The 24,436-nt window shown below is 49.6% G+C and overlaps 1 protein-coding gene across 2 annotated transcripts in view; it reads right to left on the minus strand.

The window, feature by feature from the left end:
• Window positions 1–24,436, minus strand: part of BMPR2 (bone morphogenetic protein receptor type 2) — a 260,939-nt gene that overhangs the window by 145,400 nt on the left and 91,103 nt on the right. For both annotated transcript variants that reach the window (XM_088462089.1, XM_088462088.1), the window contains exon 3: window positions 21,889–22,068. In XM_088462089.1, coding sequence (XP_088318215.1) covers window positions 21,889–22,068 — 180 coding nt within the window. The remainder of the gene's footprint in view (window positions 1–21,888; window positions 22,069–24,436) is intronic.

Genomic DNA, 24,436 nt, shown 5'->3' on the forward strand with positions numbered 1-24,436 from the left:
GTCCCTTATACACCTCTGCTCTATTCATGGCTCTGCACAAACCACAGTCCCTTATACACCTCTGCTCTATTCATGGCTCTGCACAAACCACAGTCCCTTATACACCTCTGCTCTATTCATGGCTCTGCACAAACCACAGTCCCTTATACACCTCTGCTCTATTCATGGCTCTGCACAAATCACAGTCCCTTATACACCTCTGCTCTATTTATGGCTCTGCACAAACCACAGTCCCTTATACACCTCTGCTCTATTTATGGTTCTGCACAAACCACAGTCCCTTATACACCTCTGCTCTATTTAAAGCTTTGCACAAACCACAGTCCCTTATACACCTCTGCTCTATTTATGGCTCTGCACAAACCACAGTCCCATATACACCTCTGCTCTATTTATGGCTCTACACAAACCACAGTCCCTTATACACCTCTGCCCTATTTATGGCTCTGCACAAACTACAGTCCCTTATACACCTCTGCTCTATTTATGGTTCTGCACAAACCACAGTCCCTTATACACATCTGCTCTATTTAAAGCTCTGCACAAACCACAGTCCCTTATACACCTCTGCTCTACTTATGGCTCTGCACAAACCACAGTCCCTTATACACCTCTGCTCTATTTATGGCTCTGCACAAACCACAGTCCCATATACACCTCTGCTCTATTTATGGCTCTACACAAACCACAGTCCCTTATACACCTCTGCTCTATTTATGGCTCTGCACAAACCACAGGGCCTGATTCAGAGCCGGATGCTATTTGCGCTCGCTCGTTCAGAAAAATGGGCCGGCTATTTAAATTGAGCGCTCGCTCTTTGCGGTCTGTTGACGCCTCTATGTCTGAGCGAGCGAGCGAAACATGCGCTCGCTATTTTGTAAGGACGCCCCCTGGCCGCTCGCATCCTACGTCATCTCCACTATTTATTAGATTAATCGAGTACATCGAAAGGCATCTGAACTGCTCGCAGTGTTTGTGGTTGGATTTTCCTACCGCAATCATGCGAGCAGATCAGGCTAAGAGACAACCAAGTGACGTTGCCGATGACGCTGCTTTGTTAATTATGCACGCCCATTAAACGCCCGTTTTGATCGTTTGGCACGCCTGCATTCGGATCTCCACTCCCCGTTTTCAAGCACCTTCCCCTGTTACCACCCACAAACGCCTCATCCTGTCACTCAAATTAGCAGGCACTCGCTATTTTGCGAGCGCTCGATTTCCGACCGCATTGACTGCTACACTCGGTCACCATTTCCTTGGACCCTATACCCGGGACTCAACTTCATCTTGGCCTTTCCTTCGTGTCCGTTGCAGAGTCTCTAAACCTGTTAGTGCGCCCTAGCATATGGGCACAGGTTTCAGCTTATAACGAATATGCCCCTCGTCCCACGGACATCAGTAGCTATGGTGTGAGTTGCAGTGTTATTTGTATACTGTATTGCTTCTTGTATAGTACTGTGTTACCGTATACTATCTTGTCATTTGTACTATATGGCACTGCGGACCACGTGTAATAATAATATCAATAATAGGTGTGGATATAAGTTAATTAGATGTAAATAGGTGAATATAGAAGAAACTACACAGTTGTAAAGAGATGTGTCACTGTGTATAGTGTGTGCAGATTCCTGCTGTATGTGCATTGTGTGGAGGTAATAGGTGGTATTATTATCACTCTTTATTTATATGGCACCACAAGGGGTTCACAACGCCTTACATAGTACATAAACGATACTAGCTATATAATCATTGCTGCACGTACAATCGTGGGAAGCAGTGCCGGCTGAGCCCAAAGATTTGGTGCCGCTGTTGGCAATGGGGAGGAGATGATGGTATAAGCGAGCCTGCTCTCTATAGGGGAAGGAGAGGATGGTATAAGCGAGCCTGCTCTCTATAGGGGAAGGAGAGGATGGTATAATCGAGCCTGCTCTCTATAGGGGAAGGAGAGGATGGTATAAGCGAGCCTGCTCTGTATAGGGGAAAGAGAGGATGGTATAAGCGAGCCTGCTCTGTATAGGGGAAGGAGAGCATGGTATAAGCGAGCCTGCTCTCTATAGGGGAAGGAAAGGATGGTATAAGCGAGCCTGCTCTCTATAGGGGAAGGAGATGATGGGATAAGCGAGCCTGCTCTCTATAGGGGAAGGAGATGATGGGATAAGCGAGCCTGCTCTCTATAGGGGAAGGAGATGATGGGATAAGCGAACCTGCTCTCTATAGGGGAGGAGATGATGGTATAAGCGAGCCTGCTCTTTATAGGGGAGGAGATGATGGGATAAGCGAGCCTGCTCTCTATAGGGGAGGAGATGATGGGATAAGCGAGCCTGCTCTCTATAGGGGAGGAGATGATGGGATAAGCGAGCCTGCTCTCTATAGGGGAGGAGATGATGGGATAAGCGAGCCTGCTCTCTATAGGGGAGGAGATGATGGGATAAGCGAGGCTGCTCTCTATAGGGGAGGAGATGATGGTATATGTGAGCCTGCTCTCTATAGGGGAGGAGATGATGGTATATGTGAGCCTGCTCTCTATAGGGGAGGAGATGGTGGTCTAAGTGAGCCTGCTCTCTATAGGGGAGGAGGAAGACAGACAGTGGTCAGGGCCATAGAGAGCAGAGTACTGTAGGGGGTGTGGCCTAGTCTGGGTGACCACACCCCTACATCAAAATATATGAATAAAATAGTATGTGCAGCACTGCCCCCCAGCCATGGGCAGATCCAAGGGGGTAGGGAGGGGGTTCAGTGCAATAGTTTGCAGGTCTCTCCTCCTCAGCGGCACCATCTTCCCAATGATATCCGGGATTATGGCGCACTAGTGTGCAAAGACTCCGGCTCAGTGTCTTTGCTTTCACTGTTTGGCGCCATCTTTCTAAAGACACAGAGGGTAGGGACAGTGACCGAGGATGAAAGCTTACACTCTATAGGGGAGGGGGAGGCAGACAGGAGTGACACAGAGGGGAGAGACAGTGGGCGAGTAGCAGAGGATGAGAGCTTACACTCTGTAGGGGAGGGGAAAGGCAGACAGGAGTGACAGAGAGGAGACAGTGACTAAGGAGAAGAGGATGAGAGGTTAGTCTATACGGGAGTAGCAGACAGATAGGAGTGACACAGGGGAGAGACAGTGAGCGAGAAGCAGAGGATGAGAGCTTACACTCTATAGGGGAGGGGCAGGCAGACAGGAGTGACACAGAGGGGAGAGACAGTGACTAAGGAGAAGAGGATGAGAGCTTACACTTTATAGGGGAGGGGCAGGCAGACAGGAGTGACACAGAGGGGAGAGACAGTGACCGAGGAGCAGAGGATGAAAGCTTACACTTTATAGGGGAGGGGCAGGCAGACAGGAGTGACACAGAGGGGAGAGACAGTGACCGAGGAGCAAAGGATGAGAGCTTACACTCTTTAGGAGAGGGGAAGTTAGACCGGGGTGAATCAGAGGAGAGAGTGGTGGGTTAGGAGGAGAGCTTACACCTATAAGAGAGGAACAGTTAGACAGGCGTGACACGGAGAAGAGAGTGAGCAGAAAGGATAGAGCGGTGGGGGTTAGGATGAAACGCTCTAATAATAAAGAGGTGGGATTTGATAGCCTGTTTGAAGCTTAGGAGAAAGAATCTGATAGGAAGAGGGAAAGAGTCCTAGTGGTGGGGATATATAATATTTATTAATTTTTTGTGTTAATCCAGGAAAATATCACACGGATTATAGTTGTTTAATGTTGCTAAACTGAAATTAAGTTTTGAACTTTCTAGATGTTACATGTACAATTTCCAGCTTACACAGCCAGGGTGCGACACTGCATTTACAATAAGACAGAAGTATATGTACTACATCCCAGTCAGGGGTAACTATACATTAGCCTATGGTTTATTGCCCTGCACTAATCATTAACTATACCTGAAAATAGGGATCCAGTGATCAGTATTAGGTCACTTTGTCTATAGTCCCAGGATGTTGGACGGACCATTAAGTGATCTGCAGAGTATAAACCATGTGTTCCTCAGTAGTAATGAACAGGTCACTATATTAAAGTCTGCTTATACTACGTTCACTTGGGTGACAGAGCCCAAAAGCTAAATATTCATCTATAAGGAAAAAAAAATATGTACAAATAAACCCCAAAACTGGTTTTGCATTAATCTGAATGAGCGCATTAGCGAGTATTACAGTGTGCAGATCCCACAGCCCAGAGCGCTGTATATCTCTCAGTTAGGAGATTGTGGAATCACCATTGTTAGAACGATTAACCCCTTCCCTTCTAGAGGTGTGTAAGCTCTGTAACAGAGGGGTTTATCTCTCGTCAGACACGCAGCAGACAGAGGCGGCCAGGAAGCAGACAGGGTGCCTCCAGGCGGCCATATCCAGGCTCCAGTATTCATAAACATCCAGGCTCCCCCCCCAGCATCACCCCTCCTCCAGGAAACAGCTGGTGTTATCAGCCAGTGGGGAGACTGTATGTCATAGTGCAGCCGGCCTAGCACGGTCCTTACATACACAGACTGGGGAGACTGTATGTCATAGTGTAGCCGGCCTAGCACGGTCCTTACATACACAGACTGGGGAGACTGCATGTCATAGTGTAGCCGGCCTAGCACGGTCCTTACATACACAGACTGGGGAGACTGTATGTCATAGTGTAGCCGGCCTAGCACGGTCCTTACATACACAGACTGGGGAGACTGTATGTCATAGTGCAGCCGGCCTAGCACGGTCCTTACATACACAGACTGGGGAGACTGCATGTCATAGTGTAGCCGGCCTAGCACGGTCCTTACATACACAGACTGGGGAGACTGTATGTCATAGTGTAGCCGGCCTAGCACGGTCCTTACATACACAGACTGGGGAGACTGTATGTCATAGTGTAGCCGGCCTAGCACGGTCCTTACATACACAGACTGGGGAGACTGTATGTCATAGTGTAGCCGGCCTAGCACGGTCCTTACATACACAGACTGGGGAGACTGTATGTCATAGTGTAGCCGGCCTAGCACGGTCCTTACATACACAGACTGGGGAGACTGTATGTCATAGTGCAGCCGGCCTAGCACGGTCCTTACATACACAGACTGGGGAGACTGTATGTCATAGTGCAGCCGGCCTAGCACGGTCCTTATATACACAGACTGGGGAGACTGTATGTCATAGTGTAGCCGGCCTAGCACGGTCCTTACATACACAGACTGGGGAGACTGTATGTCATAGTGCAGCCGGCCTAGCACGGTCCTTACATACACAGACTGGGGAGACTGTATGTCATAGTGTAGCCGGCGTAGCACGGTCCTTACATACACAGACTGGGGAGACTGTATGTCACAGTGTAGCCGGCGTAGCACGGTCCTTACATACACAGACTGGGGAGACTGTATGTCATAGTGTAGCCGGCCTAGCACGGTCCTTACATACACAGACTGGGGAGACTGTATGTCACAGTGTAGCCGGCGTAGCACGGTCCTTACATACACAGACTGGGGAGACTGTATGTCATAGTGTAGCCGGCCTAGCACGGTCCTTACATACACAGACTGGGGAGACTGTATGTCATAGTGTAGCCGGCCTAGCACGGTCCTTACATACACAGACTGGGGAGACTGTATGTCATAGTGTAGCCGGCCTAGCACGGTCCTTACATACACAGACTGGGGAGACTGTATGTCATAGTGCAGCCGGCCTAGCACGGTCCTTACATACACAGACTGGGGAGACTGTATGTCATAGTGCAGCCGGCCTAGCACGGTCCTTACATACACAGACTGGGGAGACTGTATGTCATAGTGTAGCCGGCGTAGCACGGTCCTTACATACACAGACTGGGGAGACTGTATGTCATAGTGTAGCCGGCCTAGCACGGTCCTTACATACACAGACTGGGGAGACTGTATGTCATAGTGTAGCCGGCCTAGCACGGTCCTTACATACACAGACTGGGGAGACTGTATGTCATAGTGTAGCCGGCCTAGCACGGTCCTTACATACACAGACTGGGGAGACTGTATGTCATAGTGCAGCCGGCCTAGCACGGTCCTTACATACACAGACTGGGGAGACTGTATGTCATAGTGCAGCCGGCCTAGCACGGTCCTTACATACACAGACTGGGGAGACTGTATGTCATAGTGCAGCCGGCCTAGCACGGTCCTTACATACACAGACTGGGGAGACTGTATGTCATAGTGTAGCCGGCCTAGCACGGTCCTTACATACACAGACTGGGGAGACTGTATGTCATAGTGTAGCCGGCATAGCACGGTCCTTACATACACAGACTGGGGAGACTGTATGTCATAGTGTAGCCGGCCTAGCACGGTCCTTACATACACAGACTGGGGAGACTGTATGTCATAGTGCAGCCGGCCTAGCACGGTCCTTACATACACAGACTGGGGAGACTGTATGTCATAGTGCAGCCGGCCTAGCACGGTCCTTATATACACAGACTGGGGAGACTGTATGTCATAGTGTAGCCGGCCTAGCACGGTCCTTACATACACAGACTGGGGAGACTGTATGTCATAGTGCAGCCGGCCTAGCACGGTCCTTACATACACAGACTGGGGAGACTGTATGTCATAGTGTAGCCGGCGTAGCACGGTCCTTACATACACAGACTGGGGAGACTGTATGTCACAGTGTAGCCGGCGTAGCACGGTCCTTACATACACAGACTGGGGAGACTGTATGTCATAGTGTAGCCGGCCTAGCACGGTCCTTACATACACAGACTGGGGAGACTGTATGTCACAGTGTAGCCGGCGTAGCACGGTCCTTACATACACAGACTGGGGAGACTGTATGTCATAGTGTAGCCGGCCTAGCACGGTCCTTACATACACAGACTGGGGAGACTGTATGTCATAGTGTAGCCGGCCTAGCACGGTCCTTACATACACAGACTGGGGAGACTGTATGTCATAGTGTAGCCGGCCTAGCACGGTCCTTACATACACAGACTGGGGAGACTGTATGTCATAGTGCAGCCGGCCTAGCACGGTCCTTACATACACAGACTGGGGAGACTGTATGTCATAGTGTAGCCGGCCTAGCACGGTCCTTACATACACAGACTGGGGAGACTGTATGTCACAGTGCAGCCGGCCTAGCACGGTCCTTACATACACAGACTGGGGAGACTGTATGTCATAGTGTAGCCGGCGTAGCACGGTCCTTACATACACAGACTGGGGAGACTGTATGTCATAGTGTAGCCGGCCTAGCACGGTCCTTACATACACAGACTGGGGAGACTGTATGTCATAGTGTAGCCGGCCTAGCACGGTCCTTACATACACAGACTGGGGAGACTGTATGTCATAGTGTAGCCGGCCTAGCACGGTCCTTACATACACAGACTGGGGAGACTGTATGTCATAGTGTAGCCGGCGTAGCACGGTCCTTACATACACAGACTGGGGAGACTGTATGTCATAGTGTAGCCGGCCTAGCACGGTCCTTACATACACAGACTGGGGAGACTGTATGTCATAGTGTAGCCGGCCTAGCACGGTCCTTACATACACAGACTGGGGAGACTGTATGTCATAGTGTAGCCGGCCTAGCACGGTCCTTACATACACAGACTGGGGAGACTGTATGTCACAGTGTAGCCGGCGTAGCACGGTCCTTACATACACAGACTGGGGAGACTGTATGTCACAGTGTAGCCGGCCTAGCACGGTCCTTACATACACAGACTGGGGAGACTGTATGTCATAGTGTAGCCGGCCTAGCACGGTCCTTACATACACAGACTGGGGAGACTGTATGTCATAGTGTAGCCGGCCTAGCACGGTCCTTACATACACAGACTGGGGAGACTGTATGTCATAGTGCAGCCGGCCTAGCACGGTCCTTACATACACAGACTGGGGAAACTGTATGTCATAGTGTAGCCGGCCTAGCACGGTCCTTACATACACAGACTGGGGAGACTGTATGTCATAGTGCAGCCGGCCTAGCACGGTCCTTACATACACAGACTGGGGAGACTGTATGTCATAGTGTAGCCGGCCTAGCACGGTCCTTACATACACAGACTGGGGAGACTGTATGTCATAGTGCAGCCGGCCTAGCACGGTCCTTACATACACAGACTGGGGAGACTGTATGTCATAGTGCAGCCGGCCTAGCACGGTCCTTACATACACAGACTGGGGAGACTGTATGTCATAGTGTAGCCGGCCTAGCACGGTCCTTACATACACAGACTGGGGAGACTGTATGTCATAGTGTAGCCGGCCTAGCACGGTCCTTACATACACAGACTGGGGAGACTGTATGTCATAGTGTAGCCGGCCTAGCACGGTCCTTACATACACAGACTGGGGAGACTGTATGTCACAGTGTAGCCGGCCTAGCACGGTCCTTACATACACAGACTGGGGAGACTGTATGTCATAGTGTAGCCGGCCTAGCACGGTCCTTACATACACAGACTGGGGAGACTGTATGTCATAGTGCAGCCGGCCTAGCACGGTCCTTACATACACAGACTGGGGAGACTGTATGTCATAGTGCAGCCGGCCTAGCACGGTCCTTACATACACAGACTGGGGAGACTGTATGTCATAGTGCAGCCGGCCTAGCACGGTCCTTACATACACAGACTGGGGAGACTGTATGTCATAGTGCAGCCGGCCTAGCACGGTCCTTACATACACAGACTGGGGAGACTGTATGTCATAGTGTAGCCGGCCTAGCACGGTCCTTACATACACAGACTGGGGAGACTGTATGTCATAGTGCAGCCGGCCTAGCACGGTCCTTACATACACAGACTGGGGAGACTGTATGTCATAGTGCAGCCGGCCTAGCACGGTCCTTACATACACAGACTGGGGAGACTGTATGTCACAGTGTAGCCGGCGTAGCACGGTCCTTACATACACAGACTGGGGAGACTGTATGTCATAGTGCAGCCGGCCTAGCACGGTCCTTACATACACAGACTGGGGAGACTGTATGTCATAGTGCAGCCGGCCTAGCACGGTCCTTACATACACAGACTGGGGAGACTGTATGTCATAGTGCAGCCGGCCTAGCACGGTCCTTACATACACAGACTGGGGAGACTGCATGTCATAGTGTAGCCGGCCTAGCACGGTCCTTACATACACAGACTGGGGAGACTGCATGTCATAGTGTAGCCGGCCTAGCACGGTCCTTACATACACAGACTGGGGAGACTGTATGTCATAGTGTAGCCGGCCTAGCACGGTCCTTACATACACAGACTGGGGAGACTGTATGTCATAGTGCAGCCGGCCTAGCACGGTCCTTACATACACAGACTGGGGAGACTGTATGTCATAGTGTAGCCGGCCTAGCACGGTCCTTACATACACAGACTGGGGAGACTGTATGTCATAGTGCAGCCGGCCTAGCACGGTCCTTACATACACAGACTGGGGAGACTGTATGTCATAGTGCAGCCGGCTTATCACGGTCCTTACATACACAGACTGGGGAGACTGTATGTCATAGTGCAGCCGGCCTAGCACGGTCCTTACATACACAGACTGGGGAGACTGTATGTCACAGTGTAGCCGGCCTAGCACGGTCCTTACATACACAGACTGGGGAGACTGTATGTCACAGTGTAGCCGGCCTAGCACGGTCCTTACATACACAGCAGCCCAGTAACATCACACGGAGCTGGCAGATCTGTAATAATAATATAATAAGCCATCATGCTGGGCTACAGGAACACATTCTATAGTATGCACTAGGATTAATGGGAAATATTTGCTATAACTTGATTAGTGCATTTGTCCCTAGATAGGGAGGAGACGGCAGCTATTGTGGGCTAATCACACTAATGTCAAGGCTGCAATTATCATGGGAGAACATCTTTAAACATCAAAATAAGGTATAAACAATGTTACTGGTGATTAACATAGACACTGATTTATTTTACAAGTGATGGACATAAATAATCCCATTTCCTGGCGTTCCCCATATTTGTCTGAACAGTTTGCAAATTATAACTAGTAATTATCAACGGATATTTATACAGTATAGTGCACACATGGGGCTCAACTCAATTCATCGCGAACTGAATATCGTAGGAAAGGAGCTCCGAAAGTTACAGTTATGTCAGAAAATGGCCGTTCTCATGGTGTTTAGTCGCGAGAACCTGTATTCTCAGACTTCAGTTCCTGGTGCGATGCTATTTCCACCGCGCTAAGGGCAGAAAACAGCATCGCGCCAGCAGTTTTGTCAGATTTCTGCTCGCACCTCAGGAGGGCGCGAGAAGAAATCCTTTAGTCGGCCTTACCAGCGCGCTGAATTGTATATCTCCGACAGTTACTTCCCGGCGCGCTGAATTGTATATCTCCGACAGTTTCTTCCTGGCGCGCTGAATTGTATATCTCCGCCAGTTACTTCCCGGCGCGCTGAATTGTATATCTCCGACAGTTACTTCTCGGCGCGCTGAATTGTATATCTCCGACAGTTACTTCCGGGCGCGCTGAATTGTATATCTCCGCCAGTTACTTCCCGGCGCGCTGAATTGTATATCTCCGACAGTTACTTCCGGGCGCGCTGAATTGTATATCTCCGCCAGCTCCTTCCTGGCGCGCTGAATTGTATATCTCCGACAGTTACTTCCCGGTGCGCTGAATTGTATATCTCCGCCAGCTCCTTCCCGGCGCGCTGAATTGTATATCTCCGACAGTTCCTTCCCAGCGCGCTGAATTGTATATCTCCGACAGTTACTTCCCGGCGCGCTGAATTGTATATCTCCGACAGTTTTTTCCTGGCGCGCTGAATTGTATATCTCCGACAGTTACTTCCCGGCACGCTGAATTGTATATCTCCGACAGTTACTTCCCGGCGCGCTGAATTGTATATCTCCGCCAGTTACTTCCCGGCGCGCTGAATTGTATATCTCCGACAGTTACTTCCCGGCGCGCTGAATTGTATATCTCCGCCAGCTCCTTCCTGGCGCGCTGAATTGTATATCTCCGCCAGTTACTTCCCGGCGCGCTGAATTGTATATCTCCGCGAGTAACTTCCCGGCGCGCTGAATTGTATATCTCCGACAGTTACTTCCCGGCGCGCTGAGTTGTGAATCTCCGCCAGTTACTTCCCGGCGCACTGAATTGTATATCTCCGCCAGTTACTTCCCGGCGCGCTGAATTGTATATCTCCGCGAGTAACTTCCCGGCGCGCTGAATTGTATATCTCCGACAGTTCCTTCCCAGCGCGCTGAATTGTATATCTCCGACAGTTACTTCCCAGCGCGCTGAATTGTATATCTCCGACAGTTACTTCCCGGCGCGCTGAATTGTATATCTCCGACAGTTTCTTCCTGGCGCGCTGAATTGTATATCTCCGACAGTTACTTCCCGGCGCGCTGAATTGTATATCTCCGACAGTTACTTCCTGGCGCGCTGAATTGTATATCTCCGACAGTTACTTCCCGGCGCGCTGAATTGTATATCTCCGACAGTTTCTTCCTGGCGCGCTGAATTGTATATCTCCGACAGTTACTTCCCGGCGCGCTGAATTGTATATCTCCGACAGTTACTTCCTGGCGCGCTGAATTGTATATCTCCGACAGTTACTTCCCGGCGCGCTGAATTGTATATCTCCGACAGTTACTTCCCGGTGCGCTGAATTGTATATCTCCGCCAGTTACTTCCCAGCGCGCTGAATTGTATATCTCCGCCAGTTACTTCCCGGCGCTACTAAGCTCCCGTTGAATGGAGATGAGCCCATGGTATACAGAGCGTTAGAAGAATATATCACATCAGTCCCTGCCACAGTGGAGCTTACAATCTATATTCCCGACCACATCGCATCATTTCTTTTACATCATGTGGACGGCCGGGTGCGTGTGCGTCTGTTACCCGGGGAAGAGATGGCACCAGGATGCACTATGGGAAGAAGGTAGCCGGAAGGGGAGTGCGATGCTCAGGACAATGTTCTGCTGTGAGACCTTGGGTCCTGCCATTCATGTGGGTGATACTGTAACACATATCACCTACTGTACATAGTTACAGACCAAGTGCCACCCTTCATGGCAACGGTAATCGCTGATGGCAGTGCCTCTCAGCCTGATACCGGATAATGCGCCCGGCTGCCAAGGTGATGCCTCCAAATTCCACAGATATCAATACAATGGAGCATCTGTGGGATGTGCTGGGGAAACAAATCTGAGCCATGGAGGCCGCACCTCGCACCTCACACCTCACACCTCACAGGACCGGTCACAGCACAAGGAGGACATACACATGATACAGGTATAATCAGTAACAGTCCTGGCATGTTCCTGTATTACACACTGACACCAGGTAATTACTGGGCCGGGTACAGCACAAGGAGGACATACACATGATACAGGTATGATCAGTAACAGTCCTGGCATGTTCCTGTATTACACACTGACACCAGGTAATTACTGGGCCGGGTACAGCACAAGGGGGACATACACATGATACAGGTATAATCAGTAACAGTCCTGGCATGTTCCTGTATTACACACTGACACCAGGTAATTACTGGGCCGGGTACAGCACAAGGGGGACATACACATGATACAGGTATAATCAGTAACAGTCCTGGCATGTTCCTGTATTACACACTGACACCAGGTAATTATTACTGGACGCTTTTCCCATCCTGTGAGATCAGTAGGGGATGCTGGGAATGGGGCGATATTTATGGCGGATGACGCTTCGTAGGCCATGTGTTCCTAATTATCTAGGCATGGCCCCAGCTGAGAACATGAGGGAGTGATTTATACAGACAGTCTAGAGACTGCACAATGAGCTCTCCACAGGGAGGACACAGAGAGACAGTCAGTGGTACCAGAGTAATATATAGGCCAGCAAATGGCAGTATTAATGTGACTGTGATGAGAATAGCAGGATATATCATAGTAACAGTATAATGATCAGACTCATTGCTTGTACCATGTGTAGCGGATACCTAGAACGTACGTCCCTGCTGTTCCTTTGGCTTCTCACTTACAAAGTATTATTTGCCGATAGATTATTTTGCCCATAAAATCGATTACAATTAGTAAATCTACTCTGGCCGTTCTAAATTCACTTTTTTTTATACTTATAATTAATTTTGTTAATTGGGAGGACAACACCTGGAGATGGTCTGCTCTGTGTATAAAGCTGGGTACACACTAGGTCGACGGGTCGGCCTATCTGATGATTGGTAAGTGTCTGCCCGATGTGCATCAAATGGGCGGCATTTAAATCGCCCACCCACTTGAGCCGTCAATCACCGCCGGGTTCCACAGCATGTGTATGGGCAAAGGAGGGTCACCCGTACACAGCAGCAGATGACAGAGAGATCTCTCGGATATATCAGACATCTGCCCAGCACATCGGATATATCAGCGAAACGACGTCGTTCACAGACATATCCGCTGTACACACCTGGCAATACCACATAGATATATCGGCGATTCAAACGAACGGGAAATATATCTATCGGGGTGTACCCAGCTTTACCCAAACAAAAATGCCAATCTCATATCAGTGACAGAAATGTAATATAACATTCCAGCTAGTATCTGTGAGGTCTATATAATTTACAGATTTGCGGAAATATTCCACATTTTGTGCAAAAGTAGATCAATCTAAAACGCCAAATGCACGTTTTACTTAGTAGTCACTTAGAAAGCGTATAGCCTGCGCTCACTCCAATCTGTCCATCTCTGGAAAGTGACAAACTGTCCTCTCTGTATTCACTGAGAATAATGCAAAGAACCTGTATATATATATATATTCCACCCTGCACCCTCCCTGCCTGTCAGCGACCACCTATAGGGGACCAGGTAACAGTCCTATACCAGCATTACCCCAGAGTCTCACTGTCCTGCACCCTCCCTGCCTGTCACCAGCCACCTATAGGGGACCAGGTAACAGTCCTATACCAGGATTACCCCAGAGTCTCACTGTCATGCACTCTCCCTGCCTGTCACCAGCCACCTATAGGGGACCAGGTAACAGTCCTATACCACCATTACCCCAGAGTCTCACTGTCCTGCACTCTCCCTGCCTGTCACCAGCCACCTATAGGGGACCAGGTAACAGTCCTATACCAGCATTACCCCAGAGTCTCACTGTCCTGCACTCTCCCTGCCTGCCAGCGGCCACCTATAGGGACCAGGTAACAGTCCTATACCAGCATTACCCCAGAGTCTCACTGTCCTGCACTCTCCCTGCCTGTCACCAGCCACCTATAGGGGACCAGGTAACAGTCCTATACCACCATTACCCCAGAGTCTCACTGTCCTGCACTCTCCCTGCCTGTCACCAGCCACCTATAGGGGACCAGGTAACAGTCCTATACCAGCATTACCCCAGAGTCTCACTGTCCTGCACTCTCCCTGCCTGTCACCAGCCACCTATAGGGGACCAGGTAACAGTCCTATACCACCATTACCCCAGAGTCTCACTGTCCTGCACTCTCCCTGCCTGTCACCAGCCACCTATAGGGGACCAGGTAACAGTCCTATACCAGCATTACCCCAGAGTCTCACTGTCCTGCACCCTCCCTGCCTGTCAGCAGCCACCTATAGGGACCAGGTAACAGTCCTATACCACCATTACCCCAGAGTCTAACTGTCCTGCACCCTCCCTGCCTGTCAGCAGCCACCTATAGGGACCAGGTAACAGTCCTATACCACCATTACCCCAGAGTCTAACTGTCCTGCACTCTCCCTGCCTGTCACCAGCCACCTATAGGGGACCAGGTAACAGTCCTATACCACCATTACCCCAGAGTCTCACTGTCCTGCACCCTCCCTGCCTGTCACCAGCCACCTATAGGGACCAGGTAACAGTCCTATACCAGCATAACCCCCAGAGTCTCACTGTCCTGCACCCTCCCTGCCTGTCACCAGCCACCTATAGGGGACAAGGTAACAGTCCTATACCAGGATTACCCCAGAGTCTCACTGTCCTGCACTCTCCCTGCCTGTCACCAGCCACCTATAGGGGACCAGGTAATAGTCCTATACCACCATTACCCCAGAGTCTCACTGTCCTGCACCCTCCCTGCCTGTCACCAGCCACCTATAGGGACCAGGTAACAGTCCTATACCACCATTACCCCAGAGTCTCACTGTCCTGCACCCTCCCTGCCTGTCACCAGCCACCTATAGGGACCAGGTAACAGTCCTATACCACCATTACCCCAGAGTCTCACTGTCCTGCACCCTCCCTGCCTGTCACCAGCCACCTATAGGGGACCAGGTAACAGTCCTATACCAGGATTACCCCAGAGTCTCACTGTCCTGCACTCTCCCTGCCTGTCACCAGCCACCTATAGGGGACCAGGTAACAGTCCTATACCACCATTACCCCAGAGTCTAACTGTCCAGCACCCTCCCTGCCTGTCAGCAGCCACCTATAGGGACCAGGTAACTGTCCTATACCAGCATTACCCCAGAGTCTCACTGTCCTGCACCCTCCCTGCCTGTCACCAGCCACCTGTAGGGACCAGGTAACAGTCCTATACCACCATTACCCCAGAGTCTCACTGTCCTGCACCCTCCCTGCCTGTCACCAGCCACCTATAGGGACCAGGTAACAGTCCTATACCACCATTACCCCAGAGTCTCACTGTCCTGCACCCTCCCTGCCTGTCACCAGCCACCTATAGGGACCAGGTAACAGTCCTATACCAGCATAACCCCCAGAGTCTCACTGTCCTGCACCCTCCCTGCCTGTCACCAGCCACCTATAGGGGACAAGGTAACAGTCCTATACCACCATTACCCCAGAGTCTCACTGTCCTGCACTCTCCCTGCATGTCACCAGCCACCTATAGGGGACCAGGTAACAGTCCTATACCAGCATTACCCCAGAGTCTCACTGTCCTGCACACTCCCTGCCTGTCACCAGCCACCTATAGGGACCAGGTAACAGTCCTATACCACCATTACCCCAGAGTCTCACTGTCCTGCACTCTCCCTGCCTGTCACCAGCCACCTATAGGGGACCAGGTAACAGTCCTATACCAGCATTACCCCAGAGTCTCACTGTCCTGCACCCTCCCTGCCTGTCACCAGCCACCTATAGGGACCAGGTAACAGTCCTATACCACCATTACCCCAGAGTCTCACTGTCCTGCACCCTCCCTGCCTGTCACCAGCCACCTATAGGGACCAGGTAACAGTCCTATACCACCATTACCCCAGAGTCTCACTGTCCTGCACCCTCCCTGCCTGTCACCAGCCACCTATAGGGGACCAGGTAACAGTCCTATACCAGGATTACACCAGAGTCTCACTGTCCTGCACTCTCCCTGCCTGTCACCAGCCACCTATAGGGGACCAGGTAACAGTCCTATACCACCATTACCCCAGAGTCTAACTGTCCAGCACCCTCCCTGCCTGTCAGCAGCCACCTATAGGGACCAGGTAACAGTCCTATACCAGCATTACCCCAGAGTCTCACTGTCCTGCACCCTCCCTGCCTGTCACCAGCCACCTATAGGGACCAGGTAACAGTCCTATAACAGCATTACCCCAGAGTCTCACTGTCCTGCACTCTCCCTGCCTGTCACCAGCCACCTATAGGGACCAGGTAACAGTCCTATACCAGCATTACCCCAGAGTCTCACTGTCCTGCACCCTCCCTGCCTGTCACCAGCCACCTATAGGGACCAGGTAACAGTCCTATACCAGCATTACCCCAGAGTCTCACTGTCCTGCACTCTCCCTGCCTGTCACCAGCCACCTATAGGGACCAGGTAACAGTCCTATACCAGCATTACCCCAGAGTCTCACTGTCCTGCACTCTCCCTCCCTGTCACCAGCCACCTATAGGGACCAGGTAACAGTCCTATACCACCATTACCCCAGAGTCTCACTGTCCTGCACCCTCCCTGCCTGTCACCAGCCACCTATAGGGACCAGGTAACAGTCCTATACCAGCATTACCCCAGAGTCTCACTGTCCTGCACCCTCCCTGCCTGTCACCAGCCACCTATAGGGACCAGGTAACAGTCCTATACCAGCATTACCCCAGAGTCTCACTGTCCTGCACTCTCCCTGCCTGTCACCAGCCACCTATAGGGACCAGGTAACAGTCCTATACCACCATTACCCCAGAGTCTCACTGTCCTGCACCCTCCCTGCCTGTCACAGCCACCTATAGGGACCAGTTAACAGTCCTATACCAGCATTACCCCAGAGTCTCACTGTCCTGCAACCTCCCTGCCTGTCACCAGCCACCTATAGGGACCAGGTAACAGTCCTATACCACCATTACCCCAGAGTCTCACTGTCCTGCACCCTCCCTGCCTGTCACCAGCCACCTATAGGGGACCAGGTAACAGTCCTATACCAGCATTACCCCAGAGTCTCACTGTCCTGCACTCTCCCTGCCTGTCACCAGCCACCTATAGGGACCAGGTAACAGTCCTATACCACCATTACCCCAGAGTCTCACTGTCCTGCACCCTCCCTGCCTGTCACCAGCCACCTATAGGGACCAGGTAACAGTCCTATACCAGCATTACCCCAGAGTCTCACTGTCCTGCACTCTCCCTGCCTGTCACCAGCCACCTATAGGGACCAGGTAACAGTCCTATACCAGTATTACCCCAGAGTCTCACTGTCCTGCACTCTCCCTGCCTGTCACCAGCCACCTATAGGGACCAGGTAACAGTCCTATACCAGCATTACCCCAGAGTCTCACTGTCCTGCACCCTCCCTGCCTGTAACCAGCCACCTATAGGGACCAGGTAACAGTCCTATACCAGCATTACCCCAGAGTCTCACTGTCCTGCACCCTCCCTGCCTGTCACCAGCCACCTATAGGGACCAGGTAACAGTCCTATACCAGCATTACCCCAGAGTCTCACTGTCCTGCACCCTCCCTGCCTGTCACCAGCCACCTATAGGGACCAGGTAACAGTCCTATACCAGCATTACCCCAGAGTCTCACTGTCCTGCACTCTCCCTGCCTGTCACCAGCCACCTATAGGGACCAGGTAACTGTCCTATACCAGCATTACCCCAGAGTCTCACTGTCCTGCACCCTCCCTGCCTGTCACCAGCCACCTATAGGGACCAGGTAACAGTCCTATACCAGCATTACCCCAGAGTCTCACTGTCCTGCACCCTCCCTGCCTGTCACCAGCCACCTATAGGGACCAGGTAACAGTCCTATACCAGCATTACCCCAGAGTCTCACTGTCCTGCACTCTCCCTGCCTGTCACCAGCATAAGCAAACATTTGTGGGACCTTTATCAGTACTTTGTAAAGGCCATCGTATACTGCACAAGGGAGAAAACCTACACATGGGACTTAGAACCTCATTCAGAGTGTCTTGCTAGCGCTGTGCATCCGCAAGCGGCGCAAACTACTCGCTCGCCCAGCACAGACAGCCCAGTGAAACGAGTGACAGGAGAGGCCGTTTGTGGCTGGTAACAGGGGAAGGACACTAATAACGGGGGAGTGGAGATGCGAACGCAGTTGTACCCGAGTGTTTCAATGCCGTTTTAGAGGCGTGCATAAATAACACGCAGCGTCATAGTACGCGTCACTTGCCTATTTTTTACACTGAAGTCCTCGCAGTGCTTGCGGTAGGGTAAGGCAACCACAAGCGCTGCGATCGCTTCCGATTGTCCTCGATGTACCAATGTTTTAATACACTTCCTGGAGATGACGTGTGCTGGTGGGCGGCTCTGCCTGTGCGATTAGGCGTACGCTGGCCGCTCGCTAAGACATGGTAGGTGTGCTTATACCTTGGCGAGCGATCGCTTCCCGTGGCATCACTTTGACAAATTTGCATACGCTGGGGGCGAGCTTCACACTTTTGAATTAATTAGTGCCAGCTCCAGCTAACCACGCCTCTATACCCCAGCGTAAGCACCTCCAGTGTCCCCTAGTGCATGAAAGAGAAATTGGAATAACGGGAGAAGGGCTGACAGCCAGCCCAAATTTTCTATTAGCATAATCCCATAACGATAACGAGCCGGAAACAATCGGATGAGAGGTCACGTTCTTAGGTCGGTGTGACCTCGGGAGCCACAGGAGAGAGACCCAATTCAGCAGCCTCAATAACAGCCCAGACCTTCCTGGCATCAGGGTTACACCACTGCACACAGTGAGCAAGATGGGCAGCTAACCTCCACCTTGTGTAGGATGTTAGAACAATTTCAATCGTAGCTGAGGGTGTTTATATACCCATATAAATCGTGAGGTTTGGAACTGTAGAAATGTAAAAACATAGGAATAAAGAGTCTGGGAAAGGTACAGAATCCGAGGGAGCACGTTCATTTCACTCTGCCTATCCATGAGATGAGGTGACCAGACCGAGAATTCAAATCTGACTTATCTGGTCTAAAATACAAGGAAAATTTACCTGAAATAACTGGTGGTGGCGATGTGTTAGGAAGATATCTAGATATTTGATTTTTTTTTTTGTTTATGCCAATTAAATGAGATAGATGCCTTCAAAAAGGAGTTTTGTTGGCCCAGGATCATAAAAGTCAAGCAGTTAATTTTTTAGCCCCAATAACCAGAATAAAGGTCAATTTCAGTGAGGAGAGGCTGCAGGGATTGAGCTGGGTTCCCAAGGGATATAATAAGGGAGTCCTTCAGGTGCATTTTGGCAAACTCCAGGCGGGCTGCCATGTACTTTTTACTAAGGAGTGTCTTCTGTATGGCCACTCTACCATACAGGCCTGATTGGTGGATTACTGCAGAGATGGTTGTCCTTCTGGAAGGTTCTCCTCTCTCCACAGAGGAAGGCTGTAGCTCTGACAGAGTGACCATAGGGTTCTTGGTCACCTCCCTGACTAGGGCACTTCTCCCCCGATTGCTCAGTTTAGACGGCCGGCCAACTCTAGGAAGAGTCCTGGTGGTTCCAAACTTCTTCCATTTACGGATGATGGCGGCCACTGTGCTCTTTGGGACCTTCAAAGCAGCAGATATTTTTCTGTACCCTTCCCCAGATTTGTGCCTTCGAGACAATCCTGTCTCGGAGGTCTACAGACAATTCCTTGGACTTCATGCTTGGTGTGTGCTCTGACATGCACTGTCAAGTGTGGGACCTTATATAGACAGGTGTAGGCCTTACAAAATCCTGTCCAATCAACTGAATTTATCACAGGTAGACTCCAATTAAGCTGTAGAAATATCTCAAGGATGATCAATGGTAACAGGATTCACCTGAGCTCAATTTTGAGCTTCATGGCAAAGGCTGTGAATATGTGATTTCTTATAGTTTTGGGGGTTTTTTTAAATTAATTTGCAAAAATCTTTACAAGTTGTCATTATGGGGTATTGTGTGTAAAATTTTGAGGACAAAAATGAATTTATTCCATTTTGGAATAAGGCTGTAACATAACAAAATGTGGAAAAAGTGAAGCGCTGTGAATACTTTCCAGATGCACTGTATATATCCATTCCAGGACACTGAGCATCTGACGCCTATATATTTCTTTTACCATCTAAAATGCACTGACCTCTGTACAATAACATGAGGTGCATGATCTGTAAATACATTTTAGATAATATAAACACACAGAGGTTTTCTGGAAGGTCATGGGTAGATAAGTATGGGTAAGTGTTAGTAATTGGCATCTAGGATTAGGTCTGATGAGCCCAGTAACATTCCAGCACTTCTCACTGGGAGAGTTCTCTTACCATCAGCCTCCAAGTGAGATGTCCACAGAGAGGTAAGACGGTGGCAGGACGCAGGGGGCATATTTACCACGTATCATACCTTTTAACATCATGATTTTGGCCGACTATCGATTTGAGGGGACTGTCCCATCACAACACAACTGGGATTTTTGTCACAATTTGCAAAGGGATTGGAAGCTATCCATGGCACGGGCATTAGAAGCACCTGTAGGGCAATAAAATATCCACAGGGTGTGGCCACGCCCACTACCACATGGACACGCCCAATGTGCCGCAGTCACGTCTCTATCCCAATTCAAAACTCCCAAATGAAATATGAATATAATAAAATGCTGGAATTGGGTGACAGACCAGCAGCTGAGGGCTCAGACAGACAAGAAATGGCAGAGCTACCAATTTACTGTGCTTCAACTTTTACAGGGAGCCCCAACCCTGGGTGTCCCCTAATTTTGCCAATCATTGCCTAGCTTGTGAGAGCGAGTGCTGGGTACACTCTGGGTGGGCATGCCTTTTTGTGCCCTCTGCTATGATGATGACTGGCGTCCCTTAGTAACAGTCTATGAACACGCTGTAAGTGAAGCTTTACTCCCAAATGCAGCGCAGAATATGGACGCAAGCTTTGCGTATGCTGGGAAATGTGCTGACATTTGGCCAACTCTGCGTCAATTTCTAGGCGTTCATTACCCCGCAAAACACCAACATTCCCCCAATATTAATATAACGATTGGGAAACAGGGAAAGTGGAAAAATAGAACCCGCACAGGAATAATAAATATTATGTATAATATAATATAATATAACCAACTGTAAATTATTCTTGGTACATGTCCATATCAATATTAAAGTGTTGGTGGTGCTCCCAGGAATTAATATATTCGTATATCTGGTAGGTATTTTGCAAAGACAAAAAGAAAGAAAATTCCTTGGGGCACTCTTATGTAACTAGTGTGTTATGTAAATATTAAAACTTAACTGTTAATTCAACCTACTAATCTAAAATAAATTTGAATTGATAAGGCGAAAAATATTGAGATAGTATACAATGTTCTTGGATCATGTATCATTCCCCCAATATTATCCAGCTCTTTATTCTGTACAAAGCACAGTAACACTAAAATTAGAATTATACGCAGAATAAACCAAATATAGAAGAGAAAAAATAACTCAGCTTATAGCACCTATAATAAAACACGGAAGAGATGAGATGAGTACTCGGCAGTACTGAGCAAACGTCTGAGTTAGGAGAGATGAGCTAGAGACGGCTGGTACTCACTGTAGGGTGTTGTGTCCGTAGGGTCGGGGGGAGTGAAGTTCTCCGTGAAGTTAACGTTGCACATGTCCGCGCTACAGCAACAAAAGCGGTAAGTCCCATTCTGTATGAGAGATGGGTTGGTAGTGACCACGCACTCCTCATGGTGGCAATCCCGTGGGTCTCCATGGTATGACCAGCAACCTGAAACACATGGGCAGTACGGTAAGGTGCAGAACGCCAACATCTCACCAATACAGATAATAAAGAGACAATCACAAAAGACCCCTTAGGGCAGTCCTGGCGACACGTGGCCAGGGTGAAGCTGAACCAAGTCCCCAGGTGGCATTTTAGCCAGAGACTTCCTGAAAAGAAAACTACACCATGATCTGCTTGGTAAGGCCGAAAAATAATCCTAGTCCTATGTTATATAACACGACATGTAACATGACCCAATCCATGGGAGAGGCGGCAATGTGCCTCTTTATTTTCCCCTGGAACAAAACATTGATCTATGTGTTGTAAGCCCAGAAAATGTTGTCGTGTATATACAGAAACAACAGATATTGTGCATTGGTACTGGAAATGTAACATGCAGGATTTGTGGCGACACCTATGACAGTACACCTGCTACCTAGCTGTATTCTCGGTACATCAGGCACATAAATGACATTAGTGACAGATGGTGATACCCAGGGCAGTACACCTGCTACCTAGCTGTATTCTCGGTACATCAGGCACATAAATGACATTAGTGACAGACGGTGATACCCAGGGCAATACACCTGCTACCTAGCTGTATTCTCTGTACATCAGGCACATAAATGACATTAGTGACAGATGGTGATACCCAGTGCAATACACCTGCTACCTAGCTGTATTCTCTGTACATCAGGCACATAAATGATATTAGTGACAGACGGTGATACCCAGGGCAGTACACCTGCTACCTAGCTGTATTCTCTGTACATCAGGCACATAAATGACATTAGTGACAGATGGTGATACCCAGGGCAGTACACCTGCTACCTAGCTGTATTCTCTGTACATCAGGCACATAAATGACATTAGTGACAGACAGTGATACCCAGGGCAGTACACCTGCTACCTAGCTGTATTCTCTGTACATCAGGCACATAAATGACATAAGTGACAGACTGTGATACCCAGGGCAGTACACCTGCTACCTAGCTGTATTCTCTGTACATCAGGCACATAAATGACATAAGTGACAGACGGTGATACCCAGGGCAGTACACCTGCTACCTAGCTGTATTCTCTGTACATCAGGCACATAAATGACATTAGTGACAGACGGTGATACCCAGGACAGTACACCTGCTACCTAGCTGTATTCTCTGTACATCAGGCACATAAATGACATTAGTGACAGATGGTGATACCCAGGGCAGTATACCTGCTACCTAGCTGTATTCTCTGTACATCAGGCACATAAATGACATTAGTGACAGACGGTGATACCCAGGGCAGTACACCTGCTACCTAGCTGTATTCTCTGTACATCAGGCACATAAATGACATAAGTGACAGACGGTGATACCCAGGGCAATACACCTGCTACCTAGCTGTATTCTCTGTACATCAGGCACATAAATGACATTAGTGACAGATGGTGATACCCAGGGCAATACACCTGCTACCTAGCTGTATTCTCTGTACATCAGGCACATAAATGACATAAGTGACAGACGGTGATACCCAGGGTAGTACACCTGCTACCTAGCTGTATTCTCTGTACATCAGGCACATAAATTACATTAGTGACAGATGGTGATACCCAGGGCAATACACCTGCTACCTAGCTGTATTCTCTGTACATCAGGCACATAAATGACATAAGTGACAGACGGTGATACCCAGGGCAGTACACCTGCTACCTAGCTGTATTCTCTGTACATCAGGCACATAAATGACATAAGTGACAGACGGTGATACCCAGGGCAATACACCTGCTACCTAGCTGTATTCTCTGTACATCAGGCACATAAATGACATAAGTGACAGACGGTGATACCCAGGGTAGTACACCTGCTACCTAGCTGTATTCTCTGTACATCAGGCACATAAATTACATAAGTGACAGACGGTGATACCCAGGACAGTACACCTGCTACCTAGCTGTATTTAGGACAGCTAGGTAGCAGCTGTCCTAAATACAGCATTCCCTTATTGTATGTACATCATTATGCACTATGGCTCTGATATTGATTGAGGAGCGTATAATCAGTTAATGTAAAATCTGTAAACTGTTTCTTCACATCCTCAAAAATATGAGATATGGTAAGAACTTACCCTTGTTATCTCTATTTCTACGAAGTCCATAGGGTTCCACAGGATACCTTGGGGTATAGGTGTGACGTCAGTCGCAGGGCACCAAAGAGTTAAGCTTTCAGCCTCCCAGGATGCACTAGGTCCCCCTCCTATACCCCGCCCCCAGGCCAAGGCACCTCAGTTAGTTACCAAGCCATAGGCCGGAGGAGGAGAAGGAAGAGAGAGAACAAAGATCTGGACACATACAAGAATCACATTCTCACCAGAGGGAGACGGAAAA

The sequence above is a fragment of the Taudactylus pleione genome, unplaced genomic scaffold (genome assembly GCF_031769625.1).
Source record: "Taudactylus pleione unplaced genomic scaffold, aTauple2 ptg001149l, whole genome shotgun sequence".
Taxonomy (NCBI): domain Eukaryota; kingdom Metazoa; phylum Chordata; class Amphibia; order Anura; family Myobatrachidae; genus Taudactylus; species Taudactylus pleione.